General features: G+C 50.0%; 10 protein-coding genes across 10 annotated transcripts; 2 read left to right on the top strand and 8 right to left on the bottom strand.

Annotated features, from left to right (window-relative positions):
- Window positions 1-82: 82 nt before the first annotated feature.
- On the bottom strand, window positions 83-7,034 carry HETIRDRAFT_155737 (uncharacterized protein). The gene is made up of 20 exons (XM_009550063.1): window positions 6,922-7,034; window positions 6,681-6,862; window positions 6,418-6,628; window positions 6,114-6,365; window positions 5,623-6,059; window positions 4,815-4,914; window positions 4,255-4,753; window positions 4,179-4,199; window positions 3,444-4,124; window positions 3,037-3,392; window positions 2,792-2,983; window positions 2,643-2,739; window positions 2,568-2,585; window positions 2,371-2,511; window positions 1,851-2,319; window positions 1,502-1,797; window positions 1,015-1,446; window positions 842-954; window positions 598-786; window positions 83-526 (listed from the first exon to the last, which is right to left on the bottom strand). The coding sequence occupies exons 3-20, from the start codon at window positions 6,450-6,452 to the stop codon at window positions 355-357; spliced, it is 4,500 nt and encodes a 1,499-aa protein (XP_009548358.1). The 5' UTR covers window positions 6,453-6,628; window positions 6,681-6,862; window positions 6,922-7,034; the 3' UTR covers window positions 83-354.
- Window positions 7,035-7,410: 376 nt separating this feature from the next.
- Window positions 7,411-8,307, bottom strand: HETIRDRAFT_410468 (uncharacterized protein; the record flags this gene model as incomplete). Its single annotated transcript, XM_009550062.1, has 2 exons — window positions 7,411-7,545; window positions 7,600-8,307. Coding segments are annotated over 2 exons (843 nt in total), but the record flags the coding sequence as incomplete, so codon positions are not given.
- A 987-nt stretch (window positions 8,308-9,294) lies between these two features.
- On the bottom strand, window positions 9,295-11,913 carry HETIRDRAFT_49021 (glycoside hydrolase family 16 protein; the record flags this gene model as incomplete). The annotated part of the gene is made up of 15 exons (XM_009549640.1): window positions 9,295-9,391; window positions 9,456-9,625; window positions 9,680-9,803; window positions 9,854-9,956; window positions 10,015-10,096; window positions 10,180-10,359; window positions 10,420-10,536; window positions 10,592-10,626; window positions 10,689-10,708; window positions 10,759-10,776; window positions 10,831-10,864; window positions 10,923-10,977; window positions 11,083-11,199; window positions 11,275-11,555; window positions 11,664-11,913. 15 exons carry the CDS (start codon window positions 11,911-11,913, stop codon window positions 9,295-9,297), a joined length of 1,683 nt encoding a protein of 560 aa, XP_009547935.1.
- An 837-nt stretch (window positions 11,914-12,750) lies between these two features.
- HETIRDRAFT_322098 (uncharacterized protein) lies at window positions 12,751-13,744 on the bottom strand (the record flags this gene model as incomplete). The annotated part of the gene is made up of 3 exons (XM_009550061.1): window positions 12,751-13,029; window positions 13,089-13,420; window positions 13,483-13,744. The coding sequence occupies 3 exons, from the start codon at window positions 13,742-13,744 to the stop codon at window positions 12,751-12,753; spliced, it is 873 nt and encodes a 290-aa protein (XP_009548356.1).
- A 465-nt stretch (window positions 13,745-14,209) lies between these two features.
- Window positions 14,210-15,566, top strand: HETIRDRAFT_124339 (mitochondrial tricarboxylate carrier; the record flags this gene model as incomplete). The annotated part of the gene is made up of 9 exons (XM_009550060.1): window positions 14,210-14,280; window positions 14,349-14,403; window positions 14,465-14,623; window positions 14,696-14,726; window positions 14,792-14,852; window positions 14,902-15,022; window positions 15,079-15,245; window positions 15,309-15,447; window positions 15,498-15,566. 9 exons carry the CDS (start codon window positions 14,210-14,212, stop codon window positions 15,564-15,566), a joined length of 873 nt encoding a protein of 290 aa, XP_009548355.1.
- A 200-nt stretch (window positions 15,567-15,766) lies between these two features.
- Window positions 15,767-16,464, bottom strand: HETIRDRAFT_410465 (uncharacterized protein). The gene is made up of 6 exons (XM_009550059.1): window positions 16,314-16,464; window positions 16,233-16,255; window positions 16,123-16,175; window positions 16,033-16,056; window positions 15,892-15,972; window positions 15,767-15,831 (listed from the first exon to the last, which is right to left on the bottom strand). Exons 1-5 carry the CDS (start codon window positions 16,415-16,417, stop codon window positions 15,928-15,930), a joined length of 249 nt encoding a protein of 82 aa, XP_009548354.1. The 5' UTR covers window positions 16,418-16,464; the 3' UTR covers window positions 15,767-15,831; window positions 15,892-15,927.
- A 362-nt stretch (window positions 16,465-16,826) lies between these two features.
- HETIRDRAFT_321825 (uncharacterized protein) lies at window positions 16,827-17,226 on the top strand (the record flags this gene model as incomplete). Its single annotated transcript, XM_009550058.1, has 2 exons — window positions 16,827-16,913; window positions 16,999-17,226. Coding segments are annotated over 2 exons (315 nt in total), but the record flags the coding sequence as incomplete, so codon positions are not given.
- Window positions 17,227-17,562: 336 nt separating this feature from the next.
- On the bottom strand, window positions 17,563-21,612 carry HETIRDRAFT_477423 (uncharacterized protein; the record flags this gene model as incomplete). The annotated part of the gene is made up of 11 exons (XM_009550057.1): window positions 17,563-18,230; window positions 18,288-18,425; window positions 18,485-18,576; window positions 18,631-18,937; window positions 19,001-19,126; window positions 19,179-19,517; window positions 19,574-19,846; window positions 19,903-20,258; window positions 20,317-20,961; window positions 21,013-21,364; window positions 21,421-21,612. The coding sequence occupies 11 exons, from the start codon at window positions 21,610-21,612 to the stop codon at window positions 17,772-17,774; spliced, it is 3,279 nt and encodes a 1,092-aa protein (XP_009548352.1). The 3' UTR covers window positions 17,563-17,771.
- A 151-nt stretch (window positions 21,613-21,763) lies between these two features.
- Window positions 21,764-22,168, bottom strand: HETIRDRAFT_321959 (uncharacterized protein; the record flags this gene model as incomplete). The annotated part of the gene is made up of 1 exon (XM_009550056.1): window positions 21,764-22,168. One exon carries the CDS (start codon window positions 22,166-22,168, stop codon window positions 21,764-21,766), a length of 405 nt encoding a protein of 134 aa, XP_009548351.1.
- A 1,167-nt stretch (window positions 22,169-23,335) lies between these two features.
- On the bottom strand, window positions 23,336-24,569 carry HETIRDRAFT_440812 (uncharacterized protein). The gene is made up of 6 exons (XM_009550055.1): window positions 24,385-24,569; window positions 24,311-24,321; window positions 24,197-24,249; window positions 24,002-24,097; window positions 23,737-23,934; window positions 23,336-23,675 (listed from the first exon to the last, which is right to left on the bottom strand). Exons 1-6 carry the CDS (start codon window positions 24,553-24,555, stop codon window positions 23,521-23,523), a joined length of 684 nt encoding a protein of 227 aa, XP_009548350.1. The 5' UTR covers window positions 24,556-24,569; the 3' UTR covers window positions 23,336-23,520.
- Between the last annotated feature and the right edge of the window lie 818 nt (window positions 24,570-25,387).

Genomic DNA, 25,387 nt, shown 5'->3' with positions numbered 1-25,387 from the left:
AGCCCGGACGGGTGCTCACATCCCCTGCGTTTCTTTCTTTCTCGCACGCAGGCGGCGGACGCGATCAAGGCGGACGCCATGTGAACCGAAATACTGCGTGTCATTGTGTATAATAGACGCCCGGTCGAGCTGTCCCTACAACATGAATACAGCTGTTGGTCCGCACACGCGCACGTGTTCGAGACGGCATATCGGAAAGCAAAAAGACGAGACAAAAAGAAAAAAAAAGAGGAGAAATTATTTCATCAAGGAAAGAAAAGCGGGACCATAAATCAGCACAAAGCAATGGTATAGTATGTGAGGTATCGTCCTTGTTCGAAAGGATGGGTTCGGGCTCGCCGCCGTTTGCGTGTCTCACGAGGAAGCCGCCGGGATCTCGGGCAGAGGCGGGACTTCCGGGACCTGCGACGCGTGCTTCGGTCGCTGCAGCTTCCGGGTCTGCTTCTCCCTCTCCCGTTGCTCCTGCTCCGTACGCATCGTCACCATGATCTGCAGTTGTTGCGCGATGAAGTCCGACGTGTTGGGCCTGCATGCACCGTCAGCGGTCGCGCTCGAGGACAACCGCGCGAAAAAAAAATCGAAAAAAAAATCACGCACCGCATCCGCAGTATGCGCATAATCGTCTCCCCGTTACTGACCTCCTTCTCTTGCTTCTTCTCCCGCTTGCGATCCTTGATGGTCCCCAGGTTTCGTTGCGAGTACACGCTCTTGGCGCGCCTCTTCATGGACGGCTGCGCCCGCAGGGTTTGCTGCATCATGCGCACGCATTCCTCCATGAGCGCGTCGCTGCCGGCCGGAGAGGGGTGAGCAACGTGACAAGTAGAGAGAGAGGACAACGTACGTGTGCCAGTCGTAGTACAGCCGTATTGAGACGACGTCGCGGTACTTCTGGTTCTGCAACGTCTCGAGCGGGATGGGGCCTTCTCCTTCCGCGTAAAAGTAGTCCCGCAGGAACTGCGCGACAGGCATCAGGTCATGAAGTTGCGCGATCGACACTGAATCGAGTGAACTAACCTTGAGCCACTTGAACGCGATGTCCACCTCCTTGTCGCTCAAGGGTTTCATATCGCTCGGGGCCTCCGACAGTGGCGGGATGAGCAGCCCCTCGATGATCGTCAAGATCTCTTTCCACAAGCGCGTCATGACCATCTCCTTCGTTGCATCGCTCAGGTAAGTGTTCAGGGTGGAGAGGTTGGCGTCGAAGTAGTCAAACAGCGGGAGAATAGCTTGCTCGATCTCGACGTCGGTCAACTCCTCGGGCTTGATGCGTGGCTTCTCGGACGACGGTAGAGGGATCTGCGGGTCTGCAGAGCCGCCGCCGATGGCTGATCGGTAGAGGGCGGTGACGTTGCCCAGCGCTTTGTTGTAGTCGAGCCCAGAGTTACCGGTTTTGACCAGTGTCTTGAGGACCGGCCTGGAGAGGTTTTGTCGGATGAGAGGGGACATCTGTACAGAACAGATGGGTGCTATCGGATGAGCGAGAGGGGGGGAAGGGACCCACCTTGTCGATGAAGATTCTGACCATGTCACCCTCCCCTCGTTTCAGAGATCGGAAGGCGCGTCCAAAGTAGAATTGTATATCGTCCTTCTCACCCTCCATGCTGATTCGAAGCAGGATCCGGCCTTGTGAGTCCAAATCCAACCATTGATCATGTACCATCAAGTCCCCGAATCTTCGAGGATCAAGGCAGATATATGCCCGTCCCACGGTATCATGTTTGCCGATCAGTGCTCGATCTCGAATACTGACCATCAGCCACAGCGCCTTGTCGACCGACACATCGAAAGTCTCATCCCCTAAGAGGACGGTCAGAGAAACTACAACGAAAGGTAAAGCACACTCTACGTACAACGTGGATTCAGAGTCTCGTAAATCGTGCGAGTCTTCGCTAGCCGGTTGCCAGCCTCGTCGCTTAGTGTGACAAAGGTATCCAATTCAGATGATGGGCTACTGTCCAAAGGCGTAAGGCCCTCCGCGATGGCAATCTTGACAGTGAAGAGAAACCGTTGTCGCTCGTTCTTGTCAGGTACAGGTGGGCCATGCTGCTCGATGGTGTCAACGATTTTGTCCGCCTCCATCTGGTTGTACATGTTATCAAGGAGCTTGCGCGCCGCTTCAATGTTGTTGAGCTTGACGCAGGATGCCGCCTGGAAGTTGAATGGCTCCACCTTCTTCTCGCCTTGAGCCAGCTGCTTGGCCTTCTCGAGCCATGCAGAAGACTTCTGGGGTTGAAGAAACTCCGCTGGTCGAGGGAACATCTCATTCATGAAGAGCTCTTCAATATGTCGACAGTATTGCTCGACCGCCTTGCTGATCGTCTAATAGATTTGATCAATGACTACCCTCGCAGACCCTGAAGATGTCCGTACTTTAGACAAGCTGGTGAAGAAGCGAGCTTCTTGATACTGATCTGACCATTCTAGATCTTGCAAAAAGTTGATGGGACTACGGAGAGAGTCGAAGAGATCGATGATGGATGAACTGTGGCCTTCGGTGTCCTCGGCTTCGAACTATTTTAAATGTTCAAATTAAAAGCGAAACATTAAATTCAAATGCTGTGACAAACCTTGTCGGCTGCGATGGCCTGCATAATTATGTCAGTCATAGTCAAAATATTACAACAAGAAAGAAAACACTATACCGCTTCAACCCACTGTGTTGTTTTGTTGTCTGTATTGAAGAGCCACTGACGGACATAGGGCTCGAAGAAAGCTCCGAGATCGAAATCCATGATGTGGCTATAACGATCAGATTAACTAATGACTATGAGTTGATATGTGCTCCACGTACTCGGGACAGAATGCTTCGTGCATCCCGAGCAAAGTCTTTGTACGACGATAGAGAGCGAATATATCTTGAATGGGAACATCTGGTGTGGGACCGTTCATTGATGATTCGAATAATCGCTTCTGGGATGCTTCGAGATCATGAATGAACATGGGAACTTGGACCTCTACGATCAGCGATACGAGATCCACTTGTCTGTAGAATACGTACATCAGTGAGGAGCAACGATAAATAAATTTCGCACTGACTCCAACAACGGTTCCCCGAATCTCTTATCCAGCTTCTTGGCCTCCTTCTCTATCTCGTCGCTCACCAGCAAGAGAGGAAGTGCCCTGTTGACACCTGGAGCAGCCTGAAGTTCGGTGATCTTCTCCTCATAGAAATGTCCTGCAACACTTCGTACTCGGTCCTTTATGTCTTGCAGTCGCGCATTGATGTCTACGTCAAACCGCTCAAGCAACCCGGTACTTTTCACCAGCTCCAGAATATCCAGGAAACGATCAATTTCGTCCCGTTTGAGCGCGGGCAGAGCATCCATAGCGTGGTAAAGAGACGCGAGGAATACGCTGTACAGACTTCCGTAAATTCCAACAAGATATTCCGACTGAGGCAATTTTATAAGCATATTAAAATCTGATCTCGAAGAAAAACGTACATCTTGAATAGGCCACATCTCAAAAGTGATCTCGTGCATGACTTTCGCGACTGACCCAAGTGCCTCAGGAATACAATCCAGTGGTACCTCGTTCCGCTCGTAAAGTTGCTTGATGAGGTCCAAGAAGCATGCAGCACGGTAGGGCTGCGAGATGCGCCAGCGCAAAGCACATTCATTGATTAATTCGATATGCCCGGGAGAGAGAATCCCTAGAGAAACCTGATCTTCGTCGTCAACGTTGGGATCGTGCATAGCCTTAAGATCTGTCTCAAGACAGTACTCCAATAGCCGCTTGTAGTACTTCTTCGGGTTCGGAGGAATATACGTGAAGTTGTGTCCCACCTGAACCTCGTCATCGCCATCCAGATCTTCGTGATTCACGTTAACGAAATCAAAGTCAGAGAAATTCTGTGACAGAGCGAGAACGGACCGCCGGCTGCTGATCGACCCAGTACGCGAGGCACTAGTGGGCGAGTATACCGAACCAGGACGAGCGCGTGAGGGTGCGTTGTCTGAGGGTTGCGATTTCGCTAGTTCGGGATTGAATTGTACGAGGAGTACCATCAGCTGAGAAAGATGTGATGTCTCGAGAGTCTTCCAGTGGTTCCATGCTGCTTCGCTATCAAAGTCTTCGCGACGACCTGGAAAAGGTGCACCTGCGGTGATGTTCTTCAGACAGGTCTATGGCACAATGTTAGACAAGGTCGTATATATGCGAAATCATGCGTCTCCTACCTTTAAATCCAGAAGCGCCGCCTGGATAACCATTGTGAGACAGAGGGTTCAAGAGGATTGATGACAACTAGCTTACTCGCTCTGTGCAGTACGCTTTCATCTTTTCAATTTCTCGCTGAAGTAGATCTGTTCGAATCTCGAACAACCGCGAAACGATCATCACCAGCGGCATGTCTAAGACATTCGCACTGGCACCAGGAACGGATTGTATCGAGTCGCGATCCCGAGATGTTGACGATGACTCATAGCCTGAATCACTTGGAACCTGTGCTGCGGGAGCCAATTTGGATGCATACATGTCCAAGCGGCTCGTTAGTTCGGGGGAGACATGGCTGACACTGCGCAGCGACTCCCGTAGCAGCTTGACGAACTGTGCAATGTGGTTATTCAATTCAATCTTCCAGCCATCACCAGCGAGCGCTGGATCCTTCTTCAAGACACCAGTGGCATGAGTGGCGAACATGAGGATCAGCTCCTCGATCTTACGATTCTCCTTCATCTGTCGCTTGAATGAATCGACTTTGAACTGACCGTAGAATACTGCCATCGTTCTGCGGATCAACTGGTCCGAATAACTTGACAGAAGGTTAGCGAGGCTCCTTATGTGGGCAGAACATGCCGAATGCAAAAGCGTACGCAGCATCCTTTCCCATCGCGATATCTTCTAACCTATGCTCCAGGACCTTCAAGAGCTTTTCTGGAAACTTTACGCTCTTCGGCCCATCTCGAAGCGTGTCTTTGAAGACGTCACCGATGGAGATGATAGAGTTGGATATAGCGCCAGACAGACGTGATGAATATTCGCGTGAGCTCTCCCCACCACTGGCGCTAGAGCTGGAGACATTGGCGGGCTTCGGCTGGATAACATGGCTGAGAAAACTATAGGTCCTCGTCAGTGACGGATAGTGTCTATGAGAGCATTATTCAATCTCACGCTACTCGAAGAACATAACTGCAGCAGCGGTCCGACAGTCAGCGCCAGGAAAGTGAGGAGAGAGCAGTTACGCACTTGAATAAATCCTCATCGGACACCCGATGTTTCGATATACGACGCTCATGTGAATAGGTCGAGTCGTAGCTGCGTCTTGACATATCAGCCTAAAATCTGTAGAGATCCCAGGCGCTGAGAAAGACCACGGGCTGCAAAGACACTTCAAGGCCACAGAGCAGTCAGCAAACAACCCTTTCCTGAAGTAAAGGCGATAGGGAGGGTGGAAGGGAAGCAGTGCAGAAGTGGACGGACAGAGGGTACACCGCGTCGGCGTACTAGCACCGACTTGGCTGCCTCAAATGACTGAAACTCCCAAAATGGGAATTAGTTCTCACCATGCCCGATCCTTCTGTTCTGACTTGAGTTCATCATCGTCAATAATATATATATATATGTCCTCGATCCTCTAAGTCATAATATAGCGAGGCTATAGCTCATCATGACCCTTCGTACTACCTCCCGATCCCGAGGGGCCTGAGCTACCAGAGTCCGCCGTTGACGAACCCGAACTACTCGAACTGCTAGCCGTCGCTTTCTTCATCCGAGGTGGCTTCTTCATCACCAACTTCTGCAACGCAAGCTCCAAAACTTTCGCCCGTTCCTTCATCTCCTTCGTCTCGACCACTGGGTCCTCATTCATCTTCACTGCCTTCTGCTTCTCCACCCACTCGTTCAGCCATGACTCATGTTCCTTGAGTGTTTTCTCTAGGCTCGCAAGCTCCTCGCGCGTGTACTTGCCTTGAACACCCGTCTTCTCCTCTTCTGTCAAGTTCATCTTGGCCTCCGTGAGGAACAGGCGGGTGCTCCAATTCCACATCTGACTGCTGTTCAGCGCTCGAGGGAACTCCTCAATTTCTGCGTAACGATGGACTACTGGCCGTTCGAGTGACCTGGGCAAACACGTAATTACGGTATCGTGAATTTGGCAGTAGGAAGGTGCTCACTCTAGCTCGTTTCGTTTTGCAATGAAGTCTACGGTTTCCGCAGACTCGGCCTTATCGTGGAACCACTGAGACACTTCCTCCAGCTTGCGACTCATCGCTTGCCTCTCTGATTCCTTGGAACACTTGATGAAGGGAGCTTGTCCGTCGTGACTGTCCAAAAGGTCGCGCAAGCGGTAGATATAGCTCTCGATAGCATTCCGCTGTTCCTCTCTCTGTACCACCACAGCCTCTTGAGCTTCTATAGCCAATAATCTGTACACACAGTGAGTTTGCGTAATTGAGAATCAAAAGTCGAACAGATTACCTTTGACGCGCCTCCCGCTTGCTTTCCACAGACATCGGAGCGACAGACGTAAACTTGACTTCCACATTTAATGGGATCGAATTCAGTACTTTTGGTGCCTTCGTTTTTTTGGCAGAGGTAGAAGTGGACGATGAATCAGCTACCTGTGCCGACGCATCTTCTCCGGTGGATGAGGACGAAGTGCCATCACCAAACAAACTTTTCAATTTACCTGCATGCCTCGTCAGAGATAGCATACAGCATGGACGTGGTGAATATCATACCTGCAATCGATTCATCTTTAATGTCCACATATGCAACAACCTCTGGCACTGAGATGAAACCAGACTCGGACAGCTGAATGGTAGCCTTGATCACGGGATCGACACCTCCATTTTCTGTCAAATTAGCAAAAGCCTCCTTGACGCCTGTAATCTTGACCTCCAGCAGAGCTGTCGGAAATTCACTATCCAGAAAGAAAGAGTCAACAACACAGTCGTCACCGGTAAAGATGAACGAACTCACGGTGCTGGTGCCACCCGATATGCAAACTGCAGGTCGAAATCGCCCTTGCGCTTAAATGTCAGAGTCTTTTTCGTACCAGTCTTTGACCCTTGAGGGAATACCGTCGAGGTGATTGTTCGTGGGCGCACTCCCGGACCATCCGCCTTGGTCTCCGCCGAGTAGGAGGTCTGGATATCATAGGGAGTGATATCGTTGACCTTGATATCGCGCGTGCGGAATTGTCGGCTGAGACTAGCGCCGTGAAGGGCAGCACCTAATCCGACAAGTCCTTCAGCTAAATTCATTTCGATAAGACCTATAAAAAGTTACCCAGAACAGCCGCTTCATCAGCGTTGACATTCATAGCAATTTTGCTCTCCCCGACTGCCTTCTTTACAGCAGCCTGCACCATCGGCGTTCTGGACGCACCACCAGTCAAGATCACGGAGTTGATATCAGCCTAGGGCAAAGAATCAGCGCTGGTGTTGGTTTGGCTATGGCACAACTGACGAGTGTTAGCCCAGCCTCGTCCAATGCATCATAAATTGGCTGTGCGAATCGGTGTTTGATATCAGAACACATGCCCTCCAGCGCAGCACGAGAAACTTTGGTCTTGAAGTCGATATCATACGCGAGGCTCTCAATCTGTCCACATGTCTTCAGAAAATAAGCAGCTAGCTATCAAATATAATGGCTCACTGTAGCCATAGCTTCTGAATTCGCACTCAGAATCGCTTTGACGCGACCAGCTTCCTTCCAAAGCTTGGCCATGGCTTTTGGGTCACTGCGGATATCTCTTCCGTACCTCTTCGAGAAATCCGCGATGAGGATCTCCCTCAAACGCCTGTCAATTTCGGTGCCTCCAACGACCCTGTCGTACCCAATGCCGTTTACCGTGACAGAAGTCGTATCTTTCGCACTGTTACCCTTCGCATCCCCTGAGCCTGTTGAGAACGTCACGATAGTAGCGCGCGTAGAAGAAGCGCCCGCATCGTAGATGATGTGTCGCTCGGGCTCTGGGAATGAACGCGTCATGGCGTAGTTAATCGCGACTGCCGTACCGTCGTTGATCAACGTCAGTAACCTGAGACCAGCTATTTCGACGGCGTCTGCCAGAGCGTCGCGCTCGAACTGAGTGAAGTACGGAGGCACAGTAATCACGACATCCTGAACGCGTTCGCCGGCCGCTTCTTCCGCGAGATGTTTCACGTAGGCTAGTTGGTGTGCGACAAGCTCTTCCACCTCCCATGTTTTCCCTGCCGGCTTTGGTATACCAACAGTGAAGCGGGTGGACGCGACGAGGGTCGGGGTAGCAATGGTGGTGTAGTATGAAACAACGTCGGCATTTGCAGGCGCGCCAAGAAGGTATTTCAGGGAATTGAAAGTGTCTTTGGGGAACCGCGTAGCCTAGAGAACACCACAGTCAATCATTCAGAGCGACATGAGTACAGTGGTTTGAGAGCAGTGCATGATGGTTTTGCAACATGTAGGCTTCAGATGAATTTCTCAAACCTTCCGTCATTGAGGACGCAACATGCTCAAGTACTACTCCTGAAGTAAGTATCGCGAACTCACCAGGTTGAACGCGTCCGAGCCAAACAACCGCTCGCCATTCTTCCACGCGACCGAGGACTGTATCTTCCTCTTCGAATCCTTGTTCAGGAGCACGTCAAATGGAATACCCGGCTTCATAAGTGACGCCTTCATCCAGTCGGCGCCATAGTCAATCGCGAGAACGGATGCCGCTACGGTTGTTAAAGCTAGAAACGATAAAGCGAGGAGAGACAGGAACGCCAGATGCTGGCGAAAAAGATTCATGGTTCGTCGATAGAGACTAGAAACGTGGCACGGGCATCGACGTTTATAAAGGTGAGATGGATGTAGCAGTGAGCTGGAGCCAGCTCAAGGACTAATAGATAAACGTGGTCAAGTAACTGCCACGTCACACTCACATTTTCGAGGCTGAAACTCGGACGTCTCCACACTGCTTTTACAACGATGCAGTATTAATGTATATAGCGGTCAGCGTATTGTACTGTGGTGCACCAAACAGTACTTCAGACAACTCATGTCGTTGGACAAGTTCCTATTTTCCTTTGCCTTGCGAGTCACATGATTACAAAGCTCAGTCATATGCTAGGTGCGCGTCGCGTGTATCACGAGCATAGGCGGAAGAGAATGCATTTGCTAAGTCAAGCAAACCAAATTTATTGGGAGCCACGCAAGCTTGTGATGTGATGCAATGTCAGGAAACCAGTGCCAAAATGCAAATGCTATGTCCATGAGGTGTCAATGTCGAAGTCAAAACCATTGAGCGGACCAGAGTACGATAAACGATGTGAACTAATCCAAAGATATATAGTAACTCGAGCGAAAATTATCCAGGTAGATTCATCAACAGGTATCAACCAGCTTATTCTTGGGCATCGATTGGTTGAAGGATGGGTAGCTCCACAACGTCAAGTTCGGGTTCGTGTACGCCTCGAGATAGCTATTAGATCATGAGAATAGTAAATATATTATACACCAGAAGAGGTTTTGGAGGTAAGACGCACGTATCGATGTAAGCCGCAGTCGGGAAGTCGGGGGGATCACAGCCGACATTGTGCGCATCCTTTGGCTGATAGACACGCACATAATCGATCAACATGGCAGTGGGAAGTGTGATCGTATTGAAGTCAATCCATCCAAAGTTGAGCGAGAACCCTAGATTCATGATGATATACTGACGAAAGCCATCTGAGTGGATGAAGTGCGATGGAGATTGAAAAAGGCTCACCATTGGTTCCTGAGGGACTGGCCTCGCTCCGATCTCCGTTCGTTTATCTGGACCCATGCCCGCACCCATGAGCGTCCACGCCACGGTGTCGTTCACGACCCAAGTGATGTAAGAATCGTCGAACCTGACTCTATTAGCCTCTTTGAGCGTCGCAGAAGACCAGAAGAATCTTACCCAGGCTTATATTCAAATGCATAGATAGAGAAACAACCCGATTCAAGTTCATAGCAATTCTGGTTTGTCATGGACAATCCGCTTGTTGTCTGCTGGTACACACCTAGATATGAGCAAAGCGTCAGCACATGGTTGTCTTTTTAGTGAAAGATATGATTTACCCCCTTTATATCCATTGAGCGCCGTGATATCCGGGTTCGGAATGATCAGATTCGCGGTGGTGTTCAACCAGTCATATTGAGCCTATACACATATCGCCAGACAGACGGAAAAGCAAATGAATGGAAAAAGGCGCCAAAGCATTCAATCAAAGGAGGGGAACATACGTTAAACGGTGCCCATTGTCCAGACTGAGATACCTTGCCGATCCCTCCATCAATAGTGGCCTCGAATATATCAATCTCAGGCGCGGATCGCCCCACGTACGACCCATCTGCCCGTGCGGGACCTGGATGCGACTCGCCAGGACAGGTGCAGGCTGAAAGACGTTGACCACCAAGGTAGGACTGTAGGACCAGATATCAAGCCTCCTTGGTATGCATTACGGTCGCGATCAAACAACTCACAAGCATGTTGAAGTTGGAAGGGTCCCCCTTCTCGACCGCTGCCTGCGGTAAACTGGTCCCGGGGTAGGTTTGGTTAGGGAGTGTACCAACGTCGCACGAATCATACGAATATGGCCACTAAGATTATGAGCGTCATGATCTATGATTTAGATTACTAGGTCGTCAATCATACCATGCCCTCAAGCGAAGCGCCATAACCAGCACGGCCTACAGACACACGCGTGTCATGTGGGTATTGATGATTGCCTGTGGATAGCTTCAAGACGTACCGAGGTTACCCATAGTCCAACTGTTGATAGAATGTCAAATGCTATTCAAGTTTATGAGGCTAATACTTACACGGCTGGCCAAAGACCCCTAAAGGAATTATTCAGTAACAATCGCAACGCGATGATAATCAAAACGACCCACGATATTTTGCTTGAACCTGGTAATTGGACAGAGACTGCGTGAGGGCAAATGACATTACAACCTGGACCCTCTTGATATCGACATGTACTAACCTTCGATGATGCCACCAGTAAAACAGAACTTATTCCTGCAAGCAAGATCACTGGTCTATAAAAAGAAAACAGGCATAAGAGGTTGACGATACCAGGATTGAATCTGTTATTTCGACGAGTTCAGTCCTATTTGATGAAAAAAGTAGTGAACCAGACTCACCATGCCGGACACATATGATAAGTCATGGTTGCTGGCCGGGTCGGCTTTTGCTAGAGTCAACCTGAGATAGCCACCCTTGGTGGTCGCCTGTTTTGGATCGTACCACTCAAGATCATTCTATACGCCAAACAGTGTCGTAAGCTCAGATCTTAGACAAAGGCATAGGCGCAAGAATATAGTATAATAGCGCACTGTTCCCCAATAATGGTAATCCGTCGCCTCCCAGAAAGGATCGTCACCAGGATAGAAAGTGCGTCCATCCAGATTGAATTCATCTGAAAAGACGAGATCCCACTCATCGTTTGCATTCATATATGATGCTTTAGTGTACGCAGATGCCGGAGTTTCCACATCAATAAGGCTAACGAGGCCGGGGAGCGATGCGACCTGCCCCGTAGCATTTGTTCCGCCGACATTGAATGCACCTTGAGTCGACTGGATACGTTTCGTGAAATGACTATAGATCGGGAAACCTATCAAATACATTCATAGATATTAGATGTCGATTTCACACTGTAGAGGCGAATCATACCTGCACTAAATGTAATCCAAGTCAGCCCTCCACTATCAAAAGGTGAAACAAACAGAGACGTACAATAACATCAGCATTCCTAGTACAAGAAACGCCATGAATCCGAGGTTGCTGATGCCCCGTGCCGTAAAAATATGTCCCCCAGCGTCGATATTCCGGTCACGCTTCGGGTCAGGATTGTGAAGGTAATCGTCTGGCTCCGGGGTGTTGACGAGCAAAGCATGTGATCCCCATTCCGCAGGGTTGGGCGCAAGCGCGAACTGATACAAAGGTTCCGTGCCCAATGGATGTGCACTCATTCGATCAGTTTCGACCCTCCATAAAGACGAGAGCAGAGAGACACACCCTGTCGGACAAAGATGGTCCCTGTGAAGTTACGATATGAGTGCTGAGAAAAGCAAGGGAACAATAGATACTATACCGGCGAACGAGGTCGTGCAGTCAACAGAGATTTTTCAGGGTTCGGAGAAACAGGATTATGACCAGGAGGCTGTAGAAGATTAGACGTTGAGCTCCCATAGCTCGCCTCAGAGTCTCGTATGAGAGAAGTCATGGTGTGTCAGTACTACGAGGACGAGAGCAGTAAGTAAAGCACGCAAATGACAGCACACTAGATGAGACTGCGAGACTGTGCTCGTATTATCCTGCGAATAAGAAGGGGAGGAAGTGAGGAGAACCTGAATGAGCGTGGGGGAGAGAAACGACGTAGACAAGGGATGAGGTAGAGGGAAACAGAAAGACGTGGGTCTAATTTTAGGCCCCCAAATGCTCGGCAAAATCAGTCTCATTTCCGAAGGGTATAATCGAGTAATCAATATTTTGGCGCCGCTTCGTGTTCTGTGAAAAGCTGAGGGAGTGACGAGGTGAACGTTGAATACTACAGTTGCCTCTTTCGGACTCGGCTGTACCTCGCGTCAAGATTTGGCCAAGCCTCTGTTTGCACCGTCGCTATGGCACAGCTTTGTGAACTGCCAAGTGGACGGGTTTGGGGAGTAAATACTGTACATGGAAGTTTGTGCCTTGCCTGCAAACGTTTTTACCAGCGTCAGGCTCAGCAGCTGTGAGCGACCTCAGTAGCAGTCAATCAAAGCCAATGAAACAACCATTCATTGATACTACCTACACCACATCACAAGTTACGGCACCTCAGTACGGAGCGCTTTGGTCAGTTCTTCGGCGCTAGGTCTCTGGGGTACAACTTCTACGAGTAAGCCGAGCTGACCGTCAAGGAATTCTGATGTTGTTGGTCCAATAGCGGCTATCCTAGCAGATTTCTTCCCTGAGCTGCCTTCAATGTCTCCGCTTGGACGAGACGAAGTCGACAATAGGAAATATGCGCGCAAAATAGGCACGACATAGGCAGCAGCAGAGGGCGCAAAGAACGTGACCCACCAAGGTGTGGTGGCTGCTCGAAACTTGTCAGTGTCCTGAGAAACAAAACAAAACACGGAATGCGACACTCACTGTCGGACACTCTTCGAAGCGCTTCCTCTAGGTCTGTCCGGAATGTCTTCGATCCTTGCGTTGCATACACTTGCAAACCCATCAGCTCTACCCCACCGCTCTTCAGTATGCCCGGCAAAGTCTCTCTATTCTTATCCCCTGTCAGGTACAGTAGCTTTGTCCCGGGGGCAGATGTGTCAAGGTCGGACAGGATGAAATGAGCCAGAAGTTCCGCAGTACCTGATTCCGCCGCCCCTCTTATATCTTTGGGACATAACAAGGGTCGCGATGATGATGAGATCGAGGAGAGGCTGTCAGCTGTGGCAGCACCGACGGCGTAGAACGGCATGGCAGTCCAGTTAGCTGTAGCAGAGAATGTGTCGCTTGAGTTCCGAAGAAAGAGCGGGATGGAGAAGGAATAATACCTTCATCCCCGTTACCCAAATGCGCTACGCTTTCTACTGCATTTGCCCAAGCCTCGGCTGCCCTAGCACTCGTCACGATAACACCTCCAACATCTTGAGGACCCGCCGCTAAAAGCTCACTTAGACCATGGATGTTCGCGAACGCAGTTTCCAGGACAGGTACAGAGACAGGATGGAACCCTGCACTACGCAATGCCGTTTCGTATCGATCGGTCTCGGGAGGAGATGTAGGTGCACGTAGCAGCAGGACTGGAGTGGCCATTACCGAGGATTGATGTAGACCCAATCGACGCAGTTCAGAATAGCCAATCAAAGTAGTAAGTCGACAACAGGTGCAGAATCGGTCGCACAAGGGGTCCGTGGGTCAAGTGTGAGCGTGAACCTGCAAGGAGCCATCGTGGACGTTTGGCACAGGCCACGGCCGAACTGAAATTAGATGTCGGAGTCTCACTCGATCTGAAACTCCCTGCCAATTACCGGATAGTAGCTCAAGCTTAGCTCTCAAGCACTACTCAAGCTTTCACTGGGCACCGTTGTGTAAGGTACGCGCAAGAAGCCAGATAATCCACCTTCCACATTATACTTTGGATGAGCACTGATATACTGATACCCAGTGCGGGGAAACCTCAACCGTTCTCGAAGGTAAGATATACACTTGCGGCATTCGTTCGTTTTCACATAACAATCCCAACAGCCAGCCGCCAGCACCGTGTTGCAAACTTCCGACATGTCTGTCACGAAGAAGGAAAAGCCTCTGCACTCTCTCATTGCGGGGGCGACTGCTGGCGCCGTCGAGGCGTGAGTCTCACATTCCACCTCTTCAATAACTCCATGTCGACAAATACTAAGCAAACCCAAGGTAACAGGTTCGTGACCTACCCTGCCGAGTTTGTCAAGACGCGCTCTCAGTTCGGCGGTAAGGTGCGCTGTGCGCATAGGCTGACTCGACTCCCCGTTCACCTATGTTCCTCTTCATGAACAGAAGGAGCCCCCATTCACAGTCATCCGAAACACTCTGCGAACACAAGGTCTCAGCGGTCTCTACTCTGGTTGCACTGCACTCGTCATCGGTAATTCGGTCAAGGCTGGAGTGCGTTTCGTGAGCTACGACCACTTCAAGGCGGCTCTGGCTGATCCAGAGGTGAGCAGATCTGACCCATTGTATTCACATGCACCTATAATATGAGACTCACGCGTCAGTAAATCTATCCAGGGCAAGGTCAGCGCCCCGCGAAGCTTGCTTGGTGCGTGATTCACTTGTTCGCTTATTTTATGCAGCAAAATTTTTTACTAACGAGTTGCTATGTAGCTGGCCTCGGAGCTGGCATGATGGAGGCTATATTCGCTGTTACCCCATCAGAAACAATCAAGTACGAGTTTGCTACACTTTCTCGGCCTCTTTGAACCTATCTCGTCCAGGACGAAGCTTATCGACGATGCTAAGCGACCCCAGCCGCAATACAGGGGACTGGTACACGGCACGATGTCTATCGTGCGCCAGGAAGGTATCAGAGGAGTGTATCGAGGCTTGTTCCCTGTCGTACGGCATTAAGTTGTCTCGTGTGATGATATCCTTTTGACATGGCTGCATTGCAGATGATGCGCCAGGGCGGAAATTCTGCTGTCCGCTTCACGACCTATGCGACCGTGAAACAGTTTGTACAGAGCCGGTCACGTCCCGGCCAAGTACTCCCCACGGGCGTCACATTTGGCATTGGTGCGATTGCGGGAATCGTCACCGTATATACCACTATGCCCTTGGAGTATGTGCTACGTCGTCCTCGCGTGCAAGTGGTTGCATTCTGACCAACATCGCATTGTGGCAGCGTGATTAAAACGCGCATGCAATCCCTCGAAGCGCGAGCGCAGTATCGCAATTCATTTCACTGTGCGTATCGCATTTTTACTGAGGAAGGCATTCTGCGGTTCTGGACCGGGACTACACCACGTTTAGCGCGTCTCACAGTGAGTAAAAATGTGCTTTTTAATGGAATGCTGACCGAAGCTTCCTTTAGCTGAGTGGAGGAATTGTGTTCACCATGTACGAGAAGATCATAATACTGATTGGAGGTCGAGAGGTGTAAAATACATCACCCAGTGGTGTCATGCTCCACACTATACCGCTGATAGTAATGCCTCTGTCACGGATACTGCGGATGTACACGTCGATATAGTTATACTTCATTCGCAGCATGCTGATTTTCGAGGTGACAAGACGGGATCATATACTCAGATCAAAACCAAAGAACATGAGAGACGACGGCTTCAAGAGGACTGCCATAGAGCACGTATCCGCGACAAATGCTTCATTCATTGATAGATGTAGCTACAGTTGATAGCGAGTTGATTCTGTAGGGAAAAGATAGGATATTGATACAAAAACAATGCTGTGATTAACTTGGAACAGACCATTAACTCGGGAACAGTGAGATCGACCCTGCCAGCTTATGCGGACTTGGAGACATCATCATGCTGCTTCTGGAGATCGGCCTAAAGAGAAGATATAGGTGATAATGAATGATACAGGCATCCAATGCGGCGCGAGCTTACCAGTTCAGCCTTCTTCCTGTCAATCTGTGCAAAAAGGTGTATACCGGCAATGAGGAAACGAAAGCAGGAAAGCGAACGCGAGAAACGCACCTCTTTCTTCAACTTCTCAAGTTGTTCCCGCTCATGTTTGCGGGCGTATTGATCTGGAGGCAGTGTTGATTAAAGGACTGGTATTTCGTCATACTCATCTCAATGATCACCTTCATGAGCCTTCTCTTTCTTTCTAAAACGTGCGGCACCCCATCAGTACCTCCAGCATCCGAGAAAGCAAACGAGCTTACCCAAACTCTTTACTTGTCGCAACGCTGCCCTCCCTCGCGCTGGAGGTGTATGTCCTGGCGCCGCGAGCGAGAACAATCGAACGGGGTACAACACGAGCGAGCATCTTTGAAAGTGCTGAGTAGCGAGCAAACGAATAGGAGATGCCAGGCCGGTGAGCGCCGAGCGACCTTTTATGACGCGTCTGCGGAGGTCTGCGGCCGGCGAGGCCGATCCAGAGGCTGCCCGGGACTGCCCGGGAGTATTTTGTCACGCCAAGTCACCTCACGCTTTACCTTCACCGACCACCCGCAATGTCGTCCGCCCTCAGATATGCTGCCAGCGCCGTGCGTATCGCTGCTGGAGCCTGTTCAGAAGGATGATAAAGTGGCGCTAATGCACTCACTTTCGCTGTCTAGGCTCGCACGGTTTCGCGCTCGCGCACGTTCGCGACCAGCGCAGTTGCGCGGAAAGGCGAGTCAACCCATTGACATGGCCGTCCGAGTGTATTTTCGCGGGCCCTTGGCAATCAGCTCATATATACTGACGATTTGGGCTCGCTTTTAGATCTTGTTCAGGACCTTTACCTCAAGGAGCTCAAGGCCTACAAGGCCCCACCCGCCGTATGTCTTCTTCCCGTCACCATCCATCCATACATCTTTCACCACCTGTTCGACTCACCCCAATCACTGTGTGCTGTCCTATCAGGCAAAAGATGCCCATGTTGGTGTCGTGAAGGCCTACAGCGCCCCTGCTGCACCTAAGCCTCCAACTCTCCCCACCGATATTGCTTCTGAACTATCCGCCTACGATGCGGCAGAGCCAACGCGCGCGGCTGTTGAATCGATCCCCGTTGCCGCTGGACAGAGTGGTGCCGGTGCGGAAGCATACCTCGCATTCCTTGAGGCTGATGAGAAGGAAGAGGTACATCACTGAATGATAGGCGTGTCGGGAGGTCATAGAGAGGGTTGGGCTCTAGGAGCAACGTATTCAAGCAAAATAGACTGGCTGTCAGTGCGTAGAACGCAATGAACTCTCCAATCGTTTTGTCCCCTACCCATGTGACGGTGTAGTTTGCTGACCGTCAATTGCACAACTTGCGGTCATAGCCTGAACGTCATGGCACTCACTTCAAAGGGATGTTTGACAATGACACCTGCGGGCACGCGGGAATGTCGCAGCTAGCTGTCCCTCAAAATATGGTCGCCGATTCTATGAGCATTTTCTAAACATTGACTATCTCGCACAGGATCCGTGACTATAGATCATCAAGGATGAAGTGATATTCTAATAAAGTACAGGATACATTAGTGAGCTTCAATGGTAATCCGTGTAGGCGTAAAGCAATGCGATAGATGATATGCAGGGGAGGAGCAATGGTAAACAAGGAGTGGAGATTGCGAGCGACACAAGTAGAAAACAGACGACATGTTCTTTGCCAATGATGAGGACCTAATCATCTCAAACAGACCGACCCAAATCTAGGAGAAGAAGTAAAGCGACGACTTGATTTTGTTCACGTCGAACTCACCCTTCTTCGGAAGGGGTGGTAAGAGATCCGTGAGATTGACGAACATCCCCTCGACGGATACGTCCCTTGCTTCAAGTTCGTCCAATGATTTGCGACCTGGCCCCTTGCGCTTGGGGGTGAAAAGCTCCACAATTTCCTCTCGCGACAACGTCGTGGGTTCAAGGCCGGCCTTCGAATTGATAGACTTGCCTTCCTCAGACGGTTCGGGAGCGCCTGAGGCCGAATCCGAGGCTAAGACATTTTCAGGCACTATTGTTTCCGGAGTTGATTCTCCAGCGATCGTTGCTTCGGTGGTCGATGTTCCATCCTCCGCCTCGACAGCTTCTGGGTCAATAAAGCTCTTGCGTAACATTTGCATCCCTTTCAGCGCCTCAACAGGCACCTTATAATTCGTGTAACGTTCGCGGAACTATGAAAAAGGTGTCAGTGCCAGATCGAAAGCGCAAAGTAGCTTGCGTAAACATACTTCTGTGTCAAGTCTTCTCAGGACGTCCGACGAGTGCAACGCAATGAAGGTGTCTCGGATGATGGATGACATTTGATCGATAGTAGACGGATGAGTCCAGTACGAGTCATGAACAGAGGCAAAAGTCAATCCTTGGGTCTACAATTCGTGTGTTTCGTGAATACATCATCCTAGTGAAGGTAACAACAACAACGTACCCGGCACTCAAGAGCGGTCAATAGCATATGAGTTGCATCCAAGCTGTGAATGAAATTAGGAGGGAAAGCAGAAGACTGCTTCTGCGCATCAACTGAAGCATACACGACATCAGCCACAAGCCAGCACTATAAAAGGGGAAGCTCACCCTCCGCAGGAGCGTTTGGGTCAGAGATATATACCGACTGCACGCTCGTCATAATCTGCTTGCGCTTGGCCTTCCGGTAAGGCTGGACGATAGGGAGGCCGAGGGGGGTAGTCCACACCACAGAGGTCATCTGTTCCTTTTTCAGTCGGCTTGCTAAAGGCTTCTTGGAAGCCCTTGGTTTTTCAAGCCGCATGGCAGCCGACAGACGGTCGGAAGGAACGGACTTTGCGATCAATCGCGCGGACATAGTCAACCAGTTCATGATATCCTGTGCCCCAACAAAGAGGTCCCCAATGCATTGCAACACCTTGTCGGGATGGTCAAGCACTTCAGTAACGAGCCAGACTAATAACGACAAAGAAAAACTGACTTTTTTGGCGATATAGGCCGCAGCGTAAAAGATCTCTTCCTCAGGAATGTCGCTTCGGTCCTTCAGCTGTTTTTCAATTTGTTCACGAGCACCGACAAAGGTGACACCGTAAACAGTTGTCATAACCTGTTCTTCAAGTTAATTATATGGTATTACACCAAAACACCAAACCACTTACTGTTTGTTTAACCACTTTTCGTGAGATCTTGCCTGAAAGCATCTGAGCGTTCCTGTTACCCTTTGCGAGGTCTTCAAGAATCAACTTTTCCACCATGTCGGCAACATAAGTGTACACGTCAGATGGACGATCTCCGACGTCGAGGTTGACTTGCTTCGCGCCACGAGCATCCCCACCAAGGGCTGCATAATGCTGTAGACCATTACAGGTTCCATCTTGATGTACGGGGAGAGCACATTCGTACGCCAATGGATCGGGCGAATCAAGCGCAGATTTGAGCTCCATGCATGTTGCGAGACACTGCCATGGATCGTCAGCCTTAACCCACCACCGCCGACCCTATACACCGTATATAAGTTGTCAATGTTCATGCAAGATACCGCGAGACAACTCACATCTAGAGGCTTCTCAGCACTATCATAGATATTCTCTAGATGTTGATGGACAAACTCAACCCGTTCGTCGAATGTCGCTTTGTCAAAACCGTACAAGTTAGCCAAGTGGATCTTGAGCCAGCGAAGACCCCTCTCTCCGAGAGGCTTCGACTCTCCAAACAAGAGGAGCCCACGACTAAGGTCGTTGCCAATATGGTTTAAATGAGGGGGAATTGGGTATGCACGGCCACGGAAATCTAGATTATGGGGAAGGTAGAATATGTCGCCAAGGAACTGTAACGGAAGGAAATTGGTTATATGCGACGAATAGTATCAAGAAAAATCCTTACCGCCCTCGCAATCTCAACTTTGTAGTTCACACTACAGCGATCTGAATGGTTGTTGGCTTTGGCTTGAAGCCATGCCCGGTGTCTCTGAAGGTATATCGATCGCGCATTGGGATCAGAATCGACATCATCCGGTCGCTCTGGCTCTGGCGTGTCGAAGACAGCAGGGGGAAGCTTTGAAAGACGCTCGCCAGAGTTCCAGACCGAAAGGACGACATCGAAGACGCGGCGATTGATCTGCCAAGGGGTTGAACCAAGTACATCGAGTCCCGCGTAGACGAGTTCAACATTTCCCATGGCAGACGCGTGCTTAAGGTATGTTTGCTGCTCCTGTGAGTCTTTAAATCGCATGGCCTGCGCTGCAAAAGGTCCGCAGTTAGTCGAGATGTGATAAAGATAACATAATTGAGAGCTTACTTTTATTATAGAGGTATCCGCCTTCGTTATAGCTCAACCAGGGTTTGGGCTTTACCAACATAGGTAGATGTCGAGGATGCAGCGTCTCCCGCAGACCGTCTTTAGCCATCCGTTCCGCCACGATGGGGTTCAGTTTAATAACACCGAGCTTGTGCCCTCGCAAATACTCGTAGGAATGAAAGAAGGCTGGGTGATCCTCCGACACCGGCTCTCCGGTCGTCTTATTGAAGCCATTGCGCTCAATAGATGCTTCCTCCATCAACCTGTCGACAAGGAAGCTCCCCACTCTGACTTTGCACACCTGAGTCCACTCACTTGTCCATTCTTCACTGTCCTCCATATACTTCCTCGCTGTTACTCGCCTCGCGTGTAGATCCTGATAGGTATTCAAGGAGAAATAACCATGCTCCCCCGATCGAGTGGCGTTCACAGGGATTTGGATATTATTCTTCTTGCACATCTCTGCCTTGTGTTCCATTTCGACAGCCTTCCCCACAGCCAGCAGCGCACGTGCAGTCTTCATCCCATCCGTTACGCCACCCGTTCCCTGAAGGCGCATGATCTCCAGGATTGTAATGAGAGACAACTTTTCGGGCTTGATTAGTGATAAAAATGGAGCTATCCGAACAGACTGTTCACGGAGGGCTGCAGAAAGATAGTTTTGTTGAGTATCAAAGCACATACAACGACAGAGACAATACTCACAAGGTCCCCAGTGTTCTTCATCCCTCACCAGCTTGGTGAGGTCTCTCTGTAACCGCTCCCTTAACTTGACATGCCAACCCCACATCCACTTCTGCAGATCTGCCTGCTTGAGTCCGCCGCCATCTATACCGAGCTCTTCAAATATCTCCGACTGTCGTCGAAGCCGTTCTACCGCAACGTCGTACACTGACTCCTCTAGAAGTTTTTGTCGCGAGGCGACGTCTTCAGGCAGCACCCGCCGCGCGAGCACGACCTGTCCTAGATGCTTCCTGAGCACCTCCAAATTGAATGGAATCTCTTCTTGCGGCTCCGATACTCCATCAGGTTCGCCCTCTTCCGGTTTCTGTTGCGTAGTGATGTTGATATAAATTGAAGTTGAGCCTATAAAAGGATACGCACCTTTAGGATAGTTACAGGTTTAACTTCTGGAACGTCCGCCAGAGGGTCGTATTTTGTGCTGGCAAGGGCCTCAGCCTGACCGAGTTCGCTCACAATTTTGAACAAATTGAGTTCCACTGCTGCCTTGGAGAGCACCTGGATGATTTTTTCCGCATCCTCTGAGGATTCGATTGACCGATCGGAGACTACCATTGACACAGGGATCTGACGATCCACAATCTGGCGCAGGAGAGTAACTGGTGTGTGGTCGGTCACACGCTCAAGGGGATCCGGTAAGTCTGGTGACGAGAACCTGAATGCAGTATGAGACTTGGTCGAATTATACTGAAGGGGCTCATGATACTCACCTCAACCAGGCCAGAATCGCATGAGCATACGTACTCGCCGTTGGAGATACCTTTTCTGTTCCTTTCTCCATCACGTCAATCAGCATCCAAAGATCCTCTATCCAAATACCCCTTTTCGCTGGTTCCTTGGTCGACCCCATTCCGAGATATGCTTCAATGAACGCGTTGTAGAGCCTCGCCGAAAGAACTGGGTCGCCTGGCCGCTGAAGACGCAAATTGTCGAAGATCTGATGAGCACGGCGAACATCATAGAGGTTATGCAAGCATGCTTCCATCACAGCAAGAAGATCCTGAGTGGGTGAGTCCGTAAAGTAGTAGTTGTTCTGTGCCGACGATTGATCGGTTGGTAGCGGAGGAGGAATTATGGTGTAAGACAGAGGCTTGCGCAGAAAGCTATGCATATCGCTTCGCTCTGATTCCGAGGCATTGTGGGACGTGCTTTTAGATGTCGGTTGAAGATACGCAGGTAGATCCTGAAGTGCAGGAGAGGCAGTTGCCAGCGAAGACGCGGTCGCGCGTTTCGTAGAGGTAGAGTGATATAAGCGGGCAGGACGAGGAAGACGCTGACGCGAGTACGACAGCAAAGTCGTCTCTAGCTTTCTCTGAGCTGAGCGCTGTATCATTTCGGTGAGCTCGTCGTGAACGTCGGGGACGAGAAGGGGAGCGGCCGACCCACAACTCTCAATTAATTTTCTGTCGTTCCCAATCCGGAAATACACTGTTTGTGCAGCACAAACACATATATTTGAGGTTAGGGTTTCCTTTCACGTCGACAGCTTGACAGGAACTATCATACTACTTACTATCCCTGGACCACAGTTGAACAGGGTTTAGGTATTTTGGCCACCTATCTCCCGTAACCTCTCTAACCACTATAAAATTTATGTAAATACCTGACCAAGTGTCTGAATTTCACTATATTAATTTTTTTGTAATTATTGAAGGAGAGGAAAAAGCGTCGGGCAGTGACCGAGGAGGGAGACTCGAAAAACGGCGTAGACCCCAGAGTTGAACTACTAATCCGAGCACTCAGTCACACTCAGTCACGCGTGCCGATTAGAAGTCCGACGGTTTGCAGCTCGCGAGGTCCGCCACCTGAACATGTCGGAGCTTCAAAAAGTTACCTCTCCGAAGGCCGAGGTCACTCTGCCCACCCTCTTTCGAGTCTCTTTCGTCAAGGTTTTATTTTGGGCGTAAGCTCTCTACTGACTACCCCCAAATTTTTTCGCAGGATGCGTACTTACATATAGCTCCCGATGTCCTTTTTAGATGAGGTTCAGAGTGGGGGATCTTTTGGATCTGGACTCTTAGATGCAGAGAGCCATACTTACCTTTATTTTCTCTCTCCTACTCCACGCACTTTTCGTACAAGCCTCAAAGAATACACAGTCATTCTAAACACATATATAAACCTCCCTGGATATTTATAAGACAGCCACTTTAGTATGGAAGAAGCTACAGCGGCTGTTCACTACTGGTCCACTGTTCAACCTTCAACTGTGTTCCAGGGATAGTACGCGTGTAGTCGAGACCCATCAATCTCAAAAGGCTCTACATCACACCAGCAAAGAATGGCGAAAAAAATCAATAAGGGCCGGGTATATGTGGCAGAATTGGAAGTAAGTCAGGTTATCGTCAGCGAAAGTAAAAACTTTTATCCTATGTATCGGTATCAGATACCCTCGCGGTCGTGTTAAAAATGAATGGAGTGCGAGGTTTTGCAAGGTAAGAGAACAGTCATGCAACTAGATCTTTAATTCTTCCTGAAGCGCGATAGGAAGGACTTCTTGCCAGAGTTAGTGATCGGGTAGGACGTAGCGCCTGACATGCGCTCCCTCCGTCGTCCGAAACAGACTGTGCAACTGGCGAGGAGAAGCAAGATGAACGTAGCGAAGGTAATCCAGAATCCTGCAAATGTTTATGGTCAGTATGAGTCTTTTGAAAAGCGGTCAAAAACTAGTCGGCATACCTGGTCCTGTGATTGTACGCTCTGAAACTCCGTCGAGGCCGCCTAATTTGTGCTTGACATACGCATACAATGCGATGTCGATAGCGAAAGCAAGCAACGTGAGGAAGGTGGCCAGGCCAGAGACGAGGGATGATATGAGCGTCACAGTGACATGGCTAGAGAACGAGAGTAACAGGGCAATGAAGGTGACACCCGTTGCTATTTTGTTAGGCAATGAGTACTATATCATAGACTCCCAGGGGAACGGAAGAGACTGGTGGCTTACCGACGGGATGCACTGCTAGTCCACGAGTCCAGGAGGAGCCAATTGTGACTGATTCATTGTTTGTGAGGGTATGTATGGTCAAGGAATATCCGTGGCCTGTGAAACGCTGGTAAGATATAGCTCGTCGAGGTGCGAGCTTGCTTCGAGTCGGTGGCCCACAACGACCAAAGCAACGCATATGTAAATTCTGCCCACCTTGGTCAATGCACACTCTTTGACCAGTGGAAGCATCATATGTGCAGTATGCCCTATGAAATGGACAGATGAACAGGTATTCAAAGATGTTGTTGAGTTGTGGACAGTACGGACCATATGCCAAACTGTGGATTTGGAGGCGTATATCAGGACCTCATGCCCACACGTGCACAAGATTATTGACTCACCCTCAACTGGCTCATCTCCGCACCAACTCCTTGTGCTGGAGATCCATTGAAATGAACACGTGCGATATCAAGCGCAGGCAGGGAGGGCAGGGAAATAGATACAAGCACTCCTAGCACGAAGGCGCAGAACAAGAAGAAGATACCAGGGATACAGAAAGCGCGGGAGGTCATGGCGTGTCGTGCTGTGTGGGGGAGGAAGGAACGAGGGGAAAGATGAGCGCGGTGTGGCAGCGCGTTTTTAACATATCGGTCAACTCGGGCGGCAGCGCCGCGGAGTTGACCTAGTCTCATTCATGACGCGATGTGGTGCTTAACGCGTCCCCCGAACCTGTTCTCCACTTCGACCATGACTCTGAAGGTACACATCTTGTGATATCCTTGCGATCTTTGTACAGCCCTGTACAGCCCATGCCTATCGAGCACCTCGCTTGAACATTGTATCAGTTCTGATCATGTTTTCCGCTGAGGGGACGAATAAAGCCGCGTTTGCTCCGACAAGTCACACCACAAATATCAAGGCCCAAGAAATCACAACGGGCAGTGATGTGAGTCAGTACCTTACATCCTTACCCACACGGTTATGCTACCCGTATCACACGAGACCATCAGTCATGAGGCCCAGCAAGGCTCGCACAGCTGGGTTGGATGTAGAATGACAACGGATATTGAGCCTCAAGGCCTCAATACCTTCCCATGTTTTTGATCGCATCCTAGCTGCCAGCCCGCGCGGTCCCAATCATGATGGCATAAAGGTTTTCATCGAAGATGGAGGAAACCCATTGTTTTATGTACTGTTGGCGGCACACGCTCAGACGAGAACGAGGTTCTTTAGACGCCGTCGAGTCGGTTGAAATTAATGGAAGCTTTGTTTTGTATCAAGGAAGCAAGTGTGTATATTGAAAATTTACTCGATGTTCCGGTCAGGCAACAACAAGCACACTACACCCCCAGCGCTTTGTAGAAAATCACACGCGGTGAGAGATCCGAGCGTCGCATGCGGGGG

Source organism: Heterobasidion irregulare (assembly GCF_000320585.1).
Source record: "Heterobasidion irregulare TC 32-1 unplaced genomic scaffold scaffold_07, whole genome shotgun sequence".
Taxonomy (NCBI): Eukaryota; Fungi; Basidiomycota; class Agaricomycetes; order Russulales; family Bondarzewiaceae; genus Heterobasidion; species Heterobasidion irregulare.
The sequence above is the reverse complement of the archived record's forward strand: the minus strand, read 5'-3'. Positions and strand labels throughout refer to the sequence as shown.

What these genes read in the sequence shown, in the direction of transcription:
- HETIRDRAFT_155737 (XM_009550063.1), bottom strand. Translation starts at nt 6,452, where the DNA reads ATGTCTGTGGAAAGCAAGCGGGAGGCGCGTCAAAG. An exon ending in GCGATGGGAAAGGATGCTGC is followed by an intron (nt 4,754 to 4,814) that starts GTACGCTTTTGC and finishes CCTTCTGTCAAG; the next exon opens with TTATTCGGACCAGTTGATCC. An exon ending in TCGCGTTCAAGTGGCTCAAG is followed by an intron (nt 955 to 1,014) that starts GTTAGTTCACTC and finishes CCTGTCGCGCAG; the next exon opens with TTCCTGCGGGACTACTTTTA.
- HETIRDRAFT_410465 (XM_009550059.1), bottom strand. Translation starts at nt 16,417, where the DNA reads ATGCTCGCTCGTGTTGTACCCCGTTCGATTGTTCTCGCTCGCGGCGCC. An exon ending in TTGAGAAGTTGAAGAAAGAG is followed by an intron (nt 16,057 to 16,122) that starts GTGCGTTTCTCG and finishes CTTTTTGCACAG; the next exon opens with ATTGACAGGAAGAAGGCTGA. An exon ending in ACAGGAAGAAGGCTGAACTG is followed by an intron (nt 15,973 to 16,032) that starts GTAAGCTCGCGC and finishes TCTTCTCTTTAG; the next exon opens with GCCGATCTCCAGAAGCAGCA.
- HETIRDRAFT_440812 (XM_009550055.1), bottom strand. Translation starts at nt 24,555, where the DNA reads ATGACCTCCCGCGCTTTCTGTATCCCTGGTATCTTCTTCTTGTTCTGC. An exon ending in ACTAGCAGTGCATCCCGTCG is followed by an intron (nt 23,935 to 24,001) that starts GTAAGCCACCAG and finishes CTAACAAAATAG; the next exon opens with CAACGGGTGTCACCTTCATT. An exon ending in GCGTACAATCACAGGACCAG is followed by an intron (nt 23,676 to 23,736) that starts GTATGCCGACTA and finishes AAACATTTGCAG; the next exon opens with GATTCTGGATTACCTTCGCT.